Source organism: Nerophis lumbriciformis, linkage group LG02, assembly GCF_033978685.3.
Source record: "Nerophis lumbriciformis linkage group LG02, RoL_Nlum_v2.1, whole genome shotgun sequence".
Lineage (NCBI taxonomy): Eukaryota > Metazoa > Chordata > Actinopteri > Syngnathiformes > Syngnathidae > Nerophis > Nerophis lumbriciformis.
In genome coordinates this window covers 24341957-24358133 of record NC_084549.2, presented here as the reverse complement: position 1 = coordinate 24358133, position 16177 = coordinate 24341957, and the positions used below count along the sequence as shown (strand labels likewise).

Here is a 16177-nt window from a genome sequence, read left to right as displayed (position 1 = left end):
CACGTCACGCACCTGTTTCACGTTTTGAGTCACGCACCTGTTTTCGTTAATCATGTCTGTAGTATTTAAGTTCATTGTTTTCAGTTTGCCTTTCTGGTGACATCCCACATTTATGCTTCTGCACACTCTCCACACACCCTTAAGACCCTTGCTGCTCTTTTTTCATGCCGGTTTCTCGTCCAAGTAAGTTTTCTTTATTCATGCCATAGTTTGCAAGTTTTGTTTAATTGTTCATAGTTTCTGCCTTTGTGCAAGTTTTGTGTTTATAGTCAAGTTTTGTACTTCTGCTCCTGTGCGCGCCTTTTGTTTGATCCTTTTTTTTTGGAGTTATAGTGTTTAAATAAATCATGTACTCCCCTTCACGCCACGTATGGTCCAAATCTTTTGCACCTTGGGAGAACAAACCACGCCATAGTCCAAGTCTTGACAGATTGAGAGATGACCTCAAGGTTGGAGATTCTTTAAAGGCATTGGCACTGACAATGACAATCGGCCAGTCTACATCATTCTGATTTGGTTTCTCCTCATGAGTCCATCCATCCATCCATCCATTTTCTACCGCTTGTCCCGTTCGAGGTCGCGGGGGGTGCTGGAGCCTATCTCAGCTGCATTCGGGCGGAAGGCAGGGTGCACCCTGGAGAAGTCGCCAACTCATCACAGGGCCAACACAGACAACATTCACACTCACATTCACACACTAGGGCCAATTTTAGTGTTGCCAATCAACCTATCCCCAGGTGCATGTCTTTGGAGGTGGGAGGAAGCCGGAGTACCCTTTACCCTGAATAGATTTACATGGACCCCGACTTAAACAAGTTGAAAAACTTATTCAGGTGTTACCATTTAGTGTCAATTGTACAGAATATGTACTGAACTGTGCAATCTACTAATAAAAGTTTAAATCAATCAATCAATCAATCAAAAACCCGGAGGGAACCCACGCAGTCACGGGGAGAACATGCAAACTCCACACAGAAAGATCCCGAGCCCAGGATCAAACCCAGGAACCTTTGTAATGTGAGGCAGACACACTAACCCCTCTACCACCGTGCTGCCGTTCTCTTCATGAGTCCTACTTGTTAAAGTGGTTCTCCTAAAAACAGGCTCACCAGCTACCTTCTTGAATCATTTAAATCAAGTGTATTATCTGCACCCAACTGACTGGCTCGGTCGTTACCACACAATAAAAAAAGCACAATCCATCTTATTTTTGGTTACTTGTACGATATGAGAATGCCCTTTGGATATCCACCTCCTTAAAGCAATTCATTTAGGCTATTTCTGCCATTGCCATAATGAAGGTTTACAATCAAATGCTTTCTGTGATTAGTTTTTATACATTAACCATACTTGGTTCATGTTCCATAGCATGCACTGTAAATCACCAACGCTCGCCAGCCCTATATTTATCGTTATCTAATGAAATTCCTTTAATTCATATGCCAAATCAGCATAGAACTGACACGGTCAATCTCCTGGCCAGTTTTTTAATACAAAGAGTAGAATAATAGAGGATATCGGGGGCCATGTGGAGAAAAATCTACTCTCAAGTGGGACAATCACGGCACGATAACTTAATAACAAAGACAACTTCAGATTGTTTTCTTTGTTTAAAAATAGAACAAGCACATTCAGAAAATGTACAAATCATAATTTCGTTGGGTTGTTTTTACACTTCCATGTTGCGATTAATAGTATTCTACCTTAATTTGTCGTAATTTATACATTCAGAATAAATGATGATATCAGTCAACTCATTGGTGTTAATTTCCAATCTATCCAAATAAAAAAATGATATCAAAATCAAATTACAGGATGTTATTAATGTAATTTGATCATTTTCCTCGACTGGTGCACTAACATCATGTCGTTTATTTTGTACATATAGAGCATCATCTACAAAGATACAAAGAATTGCTCATCCAGTGGGACACATTTAGAACAGCAGTTTCTATCATTCAAAAATTCCAGGTTCATTTTTATACTTAGGAAACTTATCCCGCGGGCCGGATAAAACCTGTTTGCGGGCCTCATCCGGCCTTTGGGCCGTACGTTTGACACCCCTGCTCTAACTGGCCATCCTCACATTTAAGGAACAAAACTATAGTATGCACCAATCAGATTTATGCAGATAACTAAACAACATTTTAAGTTGTCCAGGGAACAATAACCAATAAAAACTAGTGCAGTGTTGAAAACTCTTATTTTTCTCTTTTAAAAGTAGTATACACAACACGTTTCCGATCAGCGCAGTGCTTTGATGTCTCATCTGCACGCATAACAAAGCCAAAGGCAATGTCTGTAATTAAATGAAGACCCTAATTCTAGATGACCTGCTCACATTTGGTTTTGTTTCATGTCTCCACCATTATACACCAATTCTGATTTAGCAACCCAATTACAAAAACACAGTATATTATAGGTAATGATATAAAGTAAATGCATGTTTGTATTCACTTAAACCTCTTTTCATTCTCAGTACTGTTACCTGACGTAGATTCCTTGTTACTTTGACATCATGCCAATCATTGTCATTAAATTTCCCATTGACGGGCTCCACCAGAGCTTCAAAGGCTCCAGACCCCAAATTAATGACGAGCGAGACAGCCCCGTTTTTCAGAGCCAGGTTGACGTAGTCGGCCGATTTGCCCGTGTGCAGCATCAGTCCATTCCTCTGGAGGGTTTTGAATGACAATGTGATTTCATCGCTGCTGCTTTGAATCGGGTTCAAGGACAAGTCGTAACAGAAGAACTCGGATCCTTTGAAGGTTGCAACATACTCTTCTTTCCCTGCAGAGACAAAGAGAGAAAATGTGTTGCATTAATAACACGGGCCTCGTGGGTGCCTATTGGGACCAGTGCTGGCTCCGGGCTTTTTGTGGCCCTAAAAAAATGCATTACGACTAGGGTTTCACTTTATTAGTTGCAATCAAATTGAACCCTCCAAGGCTCCTAGTGTCACTAGTTGTGGCCCTAAACAGCTGCACAGAGTGTTTGTGCCCTGAATTGGACGCTGTGGGAGAAAAACATGAGGCAAAATATCTCAAAAGAGTCAGATTAATTGACAAAAAAACCCCACATAAATTGGATAGATACCTACCACGGCCTTGGACCAGCAGCGAATATGGTACTGTACTTTGTGATTCATTTGGAACACATTTGTAGTCTTTTTCCATTTCATTTTGGCCCTCATTAGTCCCATAGTGGGTACATTCAAACACAGCATAAGGAGCAACTGAGGGTTCAGCAGTTTTCTCAAGGACAACAGCCAAGTCCAAGGGGAGCCAAAGGAATAAAAGCAGCAGTCTCCTCATGACGAGATGCTCACTCGACGCACTCATCCATGAGGTCTTAAAAATAACAGTTATATTGCAGTCTCCCCCATTCCCATTGAGCATTAGGGGGATGTTCAAATAATCTATATAAATTGCTGCACTTTGTTTAAAGGGGAACATTATCACAATTTCAGAAGGGTTGAAACCATTAAAAATCAGTTCCCAGTGGCTTATTTTATTTTTCAAAGTTTTTTTCAAAATTTTACCCATCACGCAATATCCCTAAAAAAAGCTTCACAGTGCCTGATTTTAACCATCGTTATAAACACCCGTCCATTTTCCTGTGACGTCACACAGTGATGCCAATACAAACAAACATGGCGGATAGAACAGCAAGGAATAGCGACATTAGCTCGGATTCAGACTCGGATTTCAGCGGCTTAAGCGATTCAACAGATTACGTATGTATTGAAACGGATGGCTGTAGTGTGGAGGCAGGTAGCGAAAATGAAATTGAAGAAGAAACTGAAGCTATTGAGCCATATCGGTTTGAACCGTATGCAAGCGAAACCGACAAAAACGACACGACAGCCAGCGACACGGGAGAAAGCGAGGACAAATTCGGCGATCGCCTTCTAACCAACGATTGGTATGTGTTTGTTTGGCATTAAAGGAAACTAACAACTATGAACTAGGTTTACAGCATATGAAATACATTTGGCAACAACATGCACTTTGAGAGTGCAGACAGCCCAGTTTTCATCAATTAATATATTCTGTAGACATACCCTCACCGGCTCTCTTTTCCTGAAAGCTGATCTGTCCAGTCCAGTTGGAAATGCATCTGCTTTGAGTGTCGCAGGATATCCACACATTCTTGCCATCTCTGTCGTAGCATAGCTTTCGTCGGTAAAGTGTGCGGAAGAAACGTCCAATTTCTTGCCACTTTCGCATCTTTGGGCCACTGGTGCAACTTGAATCGTGTTGTTACACCCTCCGACAACACACCGACGAGGCATGATGTCTCCAAGGTACGGAAAACAGTCGAAAAAACGGAAAATAACAGAGCTGATTTGACTCGGTGTTTGTAATGTGTTTGAGAAAATGGCGGATGACGTCATCGCTCCGAGAGCGAATAATAGAAAGGCGTTTAATTCGCCAAAATTCACCCATTTAGAGTTCGGAATTCGGCTAAAAAAATATATGGTCTTTTTTCTGCAACATCAAGGTATATATTGACGCTTACATAGGTCTGGTGATAATGTTCCCCTTTAACAGTTGACAAGATTTAGCAGGAGTCAAATGGCTTTCATGTCTGTTATCCATGTCTTTTAGTCATGTGAAAACATTTGGGTCATATTTGTGGCTTCCAGGGTTGTACGGTATACCGGTATTAGTATAGTACCGCAATACTAAATAATCATAGTTGGTATTATACCGCCTTTAAAAAGTACCGGCCTCCCACCCGTCGTCGTCACGTCGTGTCATGCATATGAGCATGTTCAACATGGCGAGCTAGCGGCTAATGGCTATCCGCAGTCTGCAGTGTTGTAACTACTTCTAAATCACCAATCCTTGTCTCCATGGTGACAAATATCATTCCCTTATTTCAAGCATCATCCCTGTAGGATGAGTGATAACTATACATGCATCATTGCACACTGCAGCGTGCCGGAGTCATGACGTATGTATGTATGTATGTATGACATATGTATGTAATATATAAGTCATATGTTAAAAAACGGTCTATAGTTAACAATGCCAAGACAACATTTTATTATGTTCGATCATTATTCAGTTAGGATGATCATCTTAACTTTGAACACACTAGACACAAGTGAATGAAACATACTTAGTCAACAGCCAGACATGTCACACTAAGGGTGGCCGTATGAACAATGCCAACACTGTCATAAAGATGTGTCATATAGCAAAACCACACTAAACAACAATGACAAACACAATTTTGCACCACAACACAACATAAACACTACAGAAAAAATTCCCAGAATTCCTTGCAGCACCAACTCTTCCGGGACGCTACAATATAAACAAACACCATTGGTGGATCAACACCTAACATCCACTGTAATGATACCAAGTACAGGAGCGTATCTATTCAATACTACTATGATTACATAAATATTTTTTAGCATCACTAAATCCTTTTTTTTTAATTTTTTTTATTATATATATATATATATATTATGTTTATAAACTCAGGAAATATGTCCTTGGACAAATGAGGACTTTGAAAAGGACCAATGTCTGATCCTGTAACTACTTGGTATCGGATTGATACCCAAATTTGTGGTATCATCCAAAACCAATGTAAAGTATCCAAACAACAGAAGAATAAGTGATTGTTACATTTTAACATAAGTGTAGATAGAACATGTTAAAAGAGAAAATAACCAGATATTAACAGTAAATGAACAAATAGATTAATAATTAATTTTCTACCACTTGTCCTTAATATTTTTGACAAAATAATAGAATGATAAATGACACAATATGTTACTGCATATGTCAGCAGCTAAATTAGGAGTCTTTGTTTATTTACTTACTACTAAAAGACAAGTTTTATTGTTTGTTCACTATTTTATTTAAGGGCACATTTGCAATAAGAAACATATGTTTAATGCACCGTAAGATTTTTTGTTAAAATAAAGCCAATCATTTTTTGTGGTCCCCTTTATTTAGAAATACCAAAATATTGGTATCGGGACAACACTAGTGGCTTCCCCTTATTGCTTGTGGTTAAGATATATTGGAAGACATGTATGTACACGTAAGAAAAATAAGGGCTATAATTATTGATACACAATAAATGTTTTCAAACCGATACCTACAGTATATAGAAAACTTCCTGCTTCTCAAGACCAATACCAGTAATCGCTATATATTATTTCTTCAGATTTAGGTTTAACTATAGTTTGTGTACATCTTTCTTTGCAGCTGGCTTTAGGGCAGCTTCTTTAGCAGCACAGGTGTCTTTGTCGTCTTTCAAAAGACCGTCGTAGATGTGTGTTTCTGTTGGCTGATAAGGTTTGATGTTTAGAAACGCGATGTTGTTTTCCCTCCTTGCGGAATGTTTATAAAACATTTGGTGAAAATAGCACGTGCAATGTCTTCTTCTGAAACTGTGACAAAGTCCCACATGATCAACGTCATGTTTGTTTACAGTGAGTTTCGGGGACGTTTACACCAGGCCGTTTACAGTAGGTGGCTGATAAGAGTTGATGTTTTGGACATCAATGTTGGCAAAACATTTGGTTAAAATAGCATGTAAAGTGTCTCCTTCTGAAAAAGTAAAATCCCACATTTGTTTAGAGAGAGCTCAGGAAGTTTACCAGAGGCCGTTTAACACACTGCACAGGTAGTAGAAAAGGAGCGCTTGATTTAGCTTCCCTAACCAACCTACAGCACAGTACGGGTAATCCTGCCTTGTTGTCGCGTATATTTTTAATGTTTTTTTTTAACAGAGCTTTTTTATATTGTTATCAGATTTAGCATAGTTCCTGATATCAACCTAAATAATTATTTGCCAAATATTTATTGAGCACTCCTAGTTAACATCATTGACAAATAGTCGTTGACTTAGGCTATGTCTACACTAAGCCAGATAACCCCTTGAACAAATAATTATTTAGCCTAAGCCCCGTTTCAGCTACACTAAACCAGCGTTTAAGGTTCCCCTCCTCGGACAATTTTTTACACGGGTAAGTGCGTGCGTGTATTTCTTAAATCTCCGGCTCTTAGGTTTGTATGGACTCATTGATCGTTTACAAACTGAGTTCGGCGAGGAAGTGACGCCAGAAAGACCGCGCCCCACATCGGAAGTGACGTCAGAAAGAACGCGCCACAGCCAGCTTCATAATAAAGCGGTTTCGTAACTCGGAGCTAACCACTGGAAATATGAAGGCGAGTCATCCAGACATGCCCGTGTTTCTCATTCCTCTACATGTACAGACGCTTGTGGAAATCACACATGAATACCTTAAGAGAAAGCGATTGCAGCTATTTAGGATACAACACTTCTCAGACGGCAAGAGAACTTTCGAAAGTCCAGGTCAGCTGTGATTCTACTTACCGAAAAACTTTGTCCATTTGTCAAAGGAGAGTCAACAAGAATGTGGGCTCCCGTGGATGTGATAAAAATGGTAGCGTGTGCTTTGTATTACCTGGCCGTCGACGGAAGACTACGGAAAACGGGAAATGCATTTGGATTGGCAAAGCAGACTGTATCAGTTATTGTCCGCTATGTATGTCGCGGACTCAACGTCTAGGTCCCGAGTATATAAAGTCACCAAAAACAAATGGACAATGAAGGTGAAGGCAAAAGAGTGAGGAGTGTCCTGACCAGATATCTAGATCCCTCGATTGATTGTTGTCAAATTTTCTTTGTCACATAGTGTACTTTCGTGTCCAATAAAGATTTGATTAATTTATGATGGCTCAGGTGTGATTCACTACAATAGGGCCCCGCAGCACTCTGGATTCCAGTTAATTGAAATACCACAACACTGGATATTGTTCAGATAAGTTAAATTTAATTTAAGAACTTGCACACAAAGCAACACTGGAGGTGACTATGACGTGCGCATTTTCCGCGCATGCGTACTAGGTCGCGTTGCGCCGGCTGACGGAGGGAGGGAGGGAGGGTGTCTTAAACGACCATTGTGTGTGTGTGTGTGTGTGGACAAGGATAAGGTTAGGTGGGATTTACCCTGGATAACCTTAACCGGTAAACAGGGCCTTAGCTGCAAAATCCCATCTCTCCTTGCAAAGATGTTTTATTTGAGAAATATGCGAGGTTGTGATTCAGTTAAGCACCCCAAAGTTACAGTGGATGTTTTTGTGTTAGAAATTTCAAGTCAATTACCAAAGCATTGTTCAACCCTTCTGTACTGTTCCACATGTTTTTTCACCATGCTTTCTGTAACCAACCGAACCAAACTCACACGCATTACAAACATAGCAGCTAAAATCATCGGCCTACCCACACCCAACATTTCAGACTTAAACCACAGGTCCATCACCCGACTGGCAAAAACAATAGTCCAGGATATCACTCACCCACTACATCATCCCACTACCATCAGGGCGCAGGTACAGAACTATCAAATTCCGGAGGGCCCGCTTCAGGAAAAGCCTTATCCCTGCAGTTAAAGCCGCCCTTAACAGCAGGCCCAGCCGACCTGTCTGACAAGCCTGTAAATGTGTGTTGGTCATGTATGATGTCTTTTTGTTATTTTTTTGTGATGTGTAATGTCTAGTGTTTAAATGTACGGCAGTGACACTGAATTTCCCCAAGGGGACAAATAAATCTAAATCTAAAATCTAATCTGACTATGGAGTGAAACATTTTGTTGTAATAACAGCACCACTACGTGCTGTATTTGTCAAGTTAGTGGACTAGATAGGTTTGAAAAAAAAACAATTCTGCAAGTAACAAAGACCGTCAAGGTACGTTTTGGCTTCCATTTTCTTCAGTCTATTAAGTGAAAAGAGTCATGTGAAAAATCCAACTATCAGTACCAACAGCTGTTTAACCACAATGCGAAGATAACCTTGAGGAACTCTGTGAGTAGGAGACAAAATGTTGTCCCGAGTAGCCGCAAGTATCCGTAAGATGTGATTAGCTATTACGGAGCATTTAAAAACAAGTTTAGACGGATAACAAGCAATTAAAACCACTAGCAGAAAATAAGCCACACAAATACAAATGGGTGCGCAGCATTCAAGCATGCTTCAACAGAATGACAAATAAAAAAGGGTTGCTGTCCACAACAATTTGTCACCTCATTGATTCCCCCTTAAAGGCCCTATACGGTACCTCTGGGAGAACTACAGGGGGCCGTAATTGAAGTTGACTAGATCTTGCCTCTTTCGCCTTCTCTTTTTTTGTTAAATCTCTCAATGCCTGTGAACCCTATCAGTGATGATGAGAGACCTCTACTCCTGTCCCCCACCACAAGCTCAGGATCATACAACAAATAAAGCCACTGGTTGGGGGTCGTTCTTATTTCTTTCACTCTTAACACATCTCAACACCTGCAATTTACAGTTAATTCTCTTAAATAATGGAGAATTTTGTGTGTGGAGAACTAAATAAGTGTCTATATCTGTGTGTGTGTGTCCAGTGGGGCACCCTGAAAAACATATAACATGTTGAGTTAGCCCACAGACACCTTAAGGAATGTTGCTGCATTATATATACCGTATTTTCCAGACCATAGGGCGCACCGGATTATAAGGCGCACTGCCAATGAGCGGGTGTAGTCATAGTCAGGTCTATTTTCATACAAAAGGCGCACCGGATTATAGGGCACATTAACCAGTGACGTGCGGTGAGTTTCATGGCTGGTGAGGCACTGACTTCATCACAGTCAGATTTACAAACATATGAACCCTAAAGAGTATCTTATTCACCATTTGATTGGCAGCAGTTAACGGGTTATGTTTAAAAGCTCATACCAGCATTATTCCTTTCTTGGCACTCAGCATCAAGGGTTGGAATTGGGGGTTAAATCACCAAAAATGATTCCCGGGTGCGGTGCCGCTGCTACCCACTGCTTCCCTCACCTCCCAGGGGGTGATCAAGGGGATGGGTCAAATGCAGAGGACAAATTTCACCACACCTAGTGTGTGTGTGACAATCATTGGTACTTTAACTTAACTTTAACTTTACACATACAAACTGTAGCACACAAAAAAAATCACATTTAATAAAAAAAACCTTATTATGGTCTTACCTTTACTTATAAATGAAGTCCATGCACCGCTCCTTCTGAACAAAAACATTGATAACTTGTTTATAGAAGTCTTCCTTATCTTTCTTCAGTTTTAAAAGTCTCTCTGTCTCGATGGAGATCTTCTTTTAATTATTACCTCCTGCTTCGATTGAAAGTCCAGTTTAGAAAACTGCTTTATTTTAGATATGTAATCCTCCATGTTAATAGTCCAGGCAAGAGGAAAACATAAACAATCGCTAACTGTTGCTGCTTGTTGTCACTTATTCTGCAGCCGAGTAGTCGCAAAAATTATCCCTGGGATCACTAGCGCCCTCTACCACCATGAGGCGGGATTACTGCGAGCCTCAGCCAGTGCGTCTTCGCAGCCGTTTTATGATTGCTCAGCACAAGAAATACGTTACACACATACAGTTGTTGACAAAATACACTGTACATTATATACCTCAGCTAACTAAACTATGGAAATGTATAATATAATTCATATAGCAATACGGTCTCACTGCACAGCAGGCCAGCAGTTAGCCGAGTCATTGCGCAATCCATGGTGAGGCTCAACTGGCTGCTGACTCACCGCAAATCTCTTCTCAGTATTTGAACGGCAAATGTGAAAATTCAGCGATTTTGATTAACAATATTCTAAAACTGGTGAAGTTAAATGGAAAATAACTTTATAGTACAATCACTGGATACAAATAACAATTTAGTTGTTTTTTTTTCTTTTTACATTTTCACCTGCCTCCCCTGACTGCACGTCACTGACATTAAAGGAGTAAAATTAGTTATTTATTTTTCTAAATTGAAAACACTTCCTTGTGGTCTACATAACATGTAATGGTGGTACTTTGGTCAAAATGTTGCATGGATTATGTTTTACAGATCATCTTCAAACCGCTTTCTGACAGCCGCTTCAGGATGCGCCATTTTGTGGGCGGTCTTATTTCCGTGGCTCACCTTCGGCAGCGTCTTCTCCCCGTTATCTTTGTTGTAGCGGTGTAGCGTGCAAGGACGGGTGTGGAAGAAGTGTCAAAAGATGGAGCTAACTGTTTTAATGACATTCAGACTTTACTTAAATCAATAACGGAGCAGCATCTCCTCATCCGTGGCTCACTAGTGCAATAACAATGCCGGAAACTTCCGACCGGAACTCTCTAATAACTAAAGTTCCTTGGGTGAATAAAATAAACTCACTATACCGGTATGTTTTAGCGCTTTCATGGCGAGTTTACTGACAGATGTAAGTAAGAACTTTACACTACTTTATATTAGAAATGGCAACAGCGGAGGATGAATGTCCCATAACAAGAAGATAGAGAAAAAGAAGAAGCTTATCGACTACGGTGTCGGCGCGGACTACAAAGGCGGACATGCACAATTTTTCAGGATTTATGCCGATCCCAAATACAGATCAGCAGGTACCAGAAGGTAAGAAAAGTTGCTTTTGCATAATATTGCGAAACAAAACGCCAGATAACATGTCTTACCTTATACACACACCATAATAATACTTTTATGTTGAAGCACAGTACAATCCATCAAGCGGTGCGGCTTCATAGCTTACCAAAGTCGTACTAAAACATTGTGATATATTTTTGAGCGCCGTGTGTGATGTTCTATATTTTCAATGGAACATATACAATTTTGGTGTTGTTTACTTGAGTCATATTGGAGTCTACAGGTATCTCTTATGTGTGACTGCCATCATATTGCAGTCTACACGTATCTCTTATGTGTGACTGCCATCTACTGGTCACACTTATCATTTCACGATGTACCACTGTATCCTTCCATTTCCTACTGCTTGTCCCTCTGGATTGATCCAAATAGGATAGGATAGGAAATACTTCATTTATCCCACTATGGGAAAATGATCTTGTTGCAGTGCTGATACAATATGTGCACAAAAAATATTGTAAAAAACACCAGAAAATGCATCTTGCAAGACATATTTTTCATATAAGAGATATGTTACAATAATATATTCTGTATAAACACGCCATGCAAAACCGCCAGAAGACATCAAAATGAATCACTTAAAATTATTTATTAAGTCATCCAGCAGATATAAAACTATAACACGTCATTGCTGAAAAGAAGATATGTCTAATATTTATATATTTGGTAGTCATAAATGTTGTAGGACGAAGATTAATCCCTCCATTGTCCGTCTTTGCAGTGCAAAATTTCATGTATGCGTAACTGTGGCAGTTTGCACACACATTTCAGACGTGCTAAATATAGAGGGATGCTAAATATAGACGCAAAACAGCAGCCCCAAAAAGTTTCTATTTTCATCTCTTCCCAGTATTGTGGATATTCTAATAATCTGCATATATTCTGCACATAGATCAACAGAGGCATGTTACAGTAAATGGATTGCGCTCTCTATTAGTGGATAAGGTTGGTGTGCACTATCAAGTTTGCACATTATTTAATACACGTACACGTTAGTGGATCAGGCCCATTGTACGATCATTTATTTCAAAATACGATGATTTGAAGGTGTTGGTTAAATAATTTTGTCGTTTCCCATCTGGCAACACTGGGGTGAACACTTGAAAGAAATGTGATTAACATACTAAATCAAGTGGCCTTGTGGTTAGAGTGTCCGCCCTGAGATCGGTAGGTCGTGAGTTTAAACCCTGTATGGCGTCACATTAGTGCCAAAAATCCGAGCGCATAAAAACTGTTATCGCGCGCTGATTCTCCACTTCGTGCACGCGCGCGACACCCTTTTGCGCGCGCGCGGTGCCTTTCTGCGCGCGCGCGGTGTCTTTCTGCACGCGCGCCGTCTCGGTCTGTGCGCTGTCATGTTTCGTTTTGGCACTTTGGGGGCGGGTATGCTTAGACGGCCCCTTCTTTCTGATTGGTCAGGCAAAAAATGCTCAGAGCCAATCAGAAGTATAGCAGGGCGGGTCATCGTCAATATGTATCAAGATTTACGGAGGAAGAAGTGGATAAAAACATGTCGTGCGCTGATGAAGGTTATTTCATACCACATAAACACAATACAGGGTAATACAAAATGTGACCCAAATAAATAATAAGACAACAATCACCATAATCACATCTTTCAGCCAGAACTGGTCCACCAGCAATAACACCCAACCATAACATTATTTTATATTTTCACTTCTTCTTGAACATTTGTTTTCTAATTTATGGAATTTCTTTTGATTCAGCCATAAAATTAATGAAATAATCTTTGAATTGTGTTTTTAAAATGTTAAAAATAGCCTTTTAAATTCTGAAACAGTTTAAAATAATCAGAGAACTGACTAACACTGACCCTACACAACTATGTTGCACAATTAAGTCATTGTTTTAAAGCGAAAGAGTTAATTTCAACAGGTACTATGTCATATCTACATGTAATAAGATTTGTAACAAGGCAAACCGTTTGTAAATTGGTCGAAAATCGAGCAAGTTATGGTAATTTAATTAGTACATGTACCATTGACATCAATGTAATGATTGAGGCTAGCTGTCCGAGGCAAGATGGCTACAACGTTGCTACGCGGGAGAATCATTGGTCATATGAAAAATGCTGAAGAGCAAATCAGAAAGGAGGGGCCGTCTAAGCATACACGCCCCCAAATGCCAAAAATAAACATGACAGCGCAAGGAGAGATGCCAGGAGTACACAGAGAGCGCACAAACCGAGACAGCGCGCGCGCAGAAACGCACCACGCGCGCACAAAAGGGTGTCGCGCGCACGCACGAAGTGGAGAATTAGCGCGCGATAACAGTTTTTATGTGCTCGGATTTTTGGCACTAATGTGACGCCATAACCCTGGCCCAGTCATACCAAAGACTGTACACATGGGAACCATTACCTCCCTGTTTGGCACTCAGCATCAAAGGTTGGAATTAGGGGTTGAATCAACAAAATGATTCCCGAGCATGGCCACCGCTGCTGCTCACTGCTCCCCTCACCTCACAGGGGGTGGAACAAATGCAGAGGGTAATTTCACCGCACCTAGTGTGTGACTATCAGTGGTACTTTAACTTTAACTTTTAATTTCAGTTGAGCTTTGCTGGTGACAAAGTCCGAGACTTCTTGAAAAGTCTACCAAATTAAAAGTACTAAAGTAACTAAATAATCCATAATCTTGACAAACAGCCCCATTCCTAAACTGACATTGGTTTTGGATTATCAGGACGATGAGTTGTCAAGCAGTCGAAAACCCAAATGCTCGGCATAAACATGTTGAAACGAGCTGTTTGAACTGAAAAGCCACCCGTTTTATGTCGGGTAAAATAACAAATCAAAGCCAGTGTCTGCCAGCAGCCTCCACGGCACACAGCTGGACATGCAGCACACCGCAAACACACTGCATCCTAAAATGGGATAATGTCAAATCAGTGTCTGTTTTGTGACGAGTAATCCACCCACCTCAAGGTGAAGGATGTAATGAGCATGTTATTTGACATTTGTGACAATTATCCTTCTTACATACACATCAAACTGACTGCTGTTGAATTTTCCTGGAACCGTGGTGCTCCTCATATATGCATATTCTTTCAGACGGGAAAAGCAACCTTCAGTGTTGAAAGTTGACTGCAGATGTGTCACAAAAGTGTCATCTTTCTGAAGAGGGGGAACAAAAAAACCTTAGTTGAAGGCTGTTGTTCTGTCACTGCGTCTCGGGGTGTGTCCTGTGGTCTCAAGTCAATCAAAGCTCTGCAAGCTGCCGACACCTTCTTGCCCTTGAGTCATGACACTGAATGAGAACAGGGATAACAGCTAGCTCCTTTAGTCTTTTTCCAGACAAGAGAGGACAAAACAAAAAGATGAGAACCAAGTGAAAATGTGCTCCCAAGCAAGGCCATAAATAGATTGAGGCAAGAATTTGTCAAGGTGCTGTTCTGAGTCATTCAACTTGATTCTTAACACATTTCCATAAAGGTGTCCACAGATTGTATACTTCATGAGACACCTTCCTCTTCACTGCAGGCTTTTACGATATCACGATATCCACTTATCAATAACGTGTAATTGTTTCCACAATTCAGGACCTCTTATTCTCTGATCATATTACATTTGTGTTTGTGGTGCAGAGCAAACCGGCTGTATTGATGGCAGTAATACAGTTATTCACCACTCAAATGAAATCAGTGCCACAAAGAGTATGCTGAGGTATGCCACTGAGACCAAAGAAACTGTACAAATGTGCTAATAATAAATACAGACGCGTGAGTGACAACAAGCTACAACTGGTCACCGTAAACACAACAGATGGACTTAACTCAAGCCGTGGTTGAACTACAGAGTGGCAACAAGCAGGACTCTGGAGGACTAGGCTGTCTTCAACAGTGGCCAGGAGACTGCTCATCAGTCACTTTGCTCTGACATCTGCTGTTCTATGGCTGTTTTTAAATTAGCTTGCACCGAAGGGAGCACACTGCCTTTCAACATCAAATCATGACACAACTACTCCAAAAACAGACTTGGCATTGGCATTGGATTAGGAAAATAAATCAGAAAAAGCGTAGACTTTAATTGTTGTTGGTATTGTTATTGGCATACTTGCCAACCCTCGCGGATTTTCCGGGAGACTCCCGAAATTCAGCGCCTCTCCTGAAAACCTCCCGGGACAAATTATCTCCCGAAAATCTCCCGAAATTCAGGTGACGTGTCGACAGCCTGTTTTCACGTCCGCCTTCCCACAATATTAAACGGTGTGCCTGCCCAATGACGTTATAACTGTAGAATGATCGAGGGCGAGTTCTTGGTTCCTTATGTGGGTTTATTGTTAGGCAGTTTCATTAACGTCCTCCCAGCGCGGCAACAACACACAACAACAGCAGTCACGTTTTGGTCTACCTTAAAGCAGTTCATCTGCCGTAAACAGCAATGTTGTGACACTCTTAAACAGGACAATACTGCCATCTAGTGCATTTGATGAAAGCACTTTTGTGCGTGCCACACAGCAATGCATCATCAGAGAGGGTGTTCAGCATGGTTAGAAAAATAGTGACAGAGAATAGAACAAGGATGGACAATTCAACCCTTGACTCAACAAGTATATGTGTAAATAAATGAACACTGAAATTCAAGTATTTCTTTTATATATATATATATATATATATATATATATATATATATATATATATATATATATATATATATATATATATATGTAT

General features: G+C 40.4%; 1 protein-coding gene across 19 annotated transcripts in view; it reads right to left on the bottom strand.

Moving 5' to 3' along the window:
- Window positions 1-16177, bottom strand: part of LOC133605783 (neurexin-1a-like) — a 670433-nt gene that overhangs the window by 418511 nt on the left and 235745 nt on the right. For all 19 annotated transcript variants that reach the window (XM_061959083.1, XM_061959095.1, XM_061959164.1 and 16 more), the window contains one exon: window positions 2489-2790. In XM_061959083.1, coding sequence (XP_061815067.1) covers window positions 2489-2790 — 302 coding nt within the window. The remainder of the gene's footprint in view (window positions 1-2488; window positions 2791-16177) is intronic.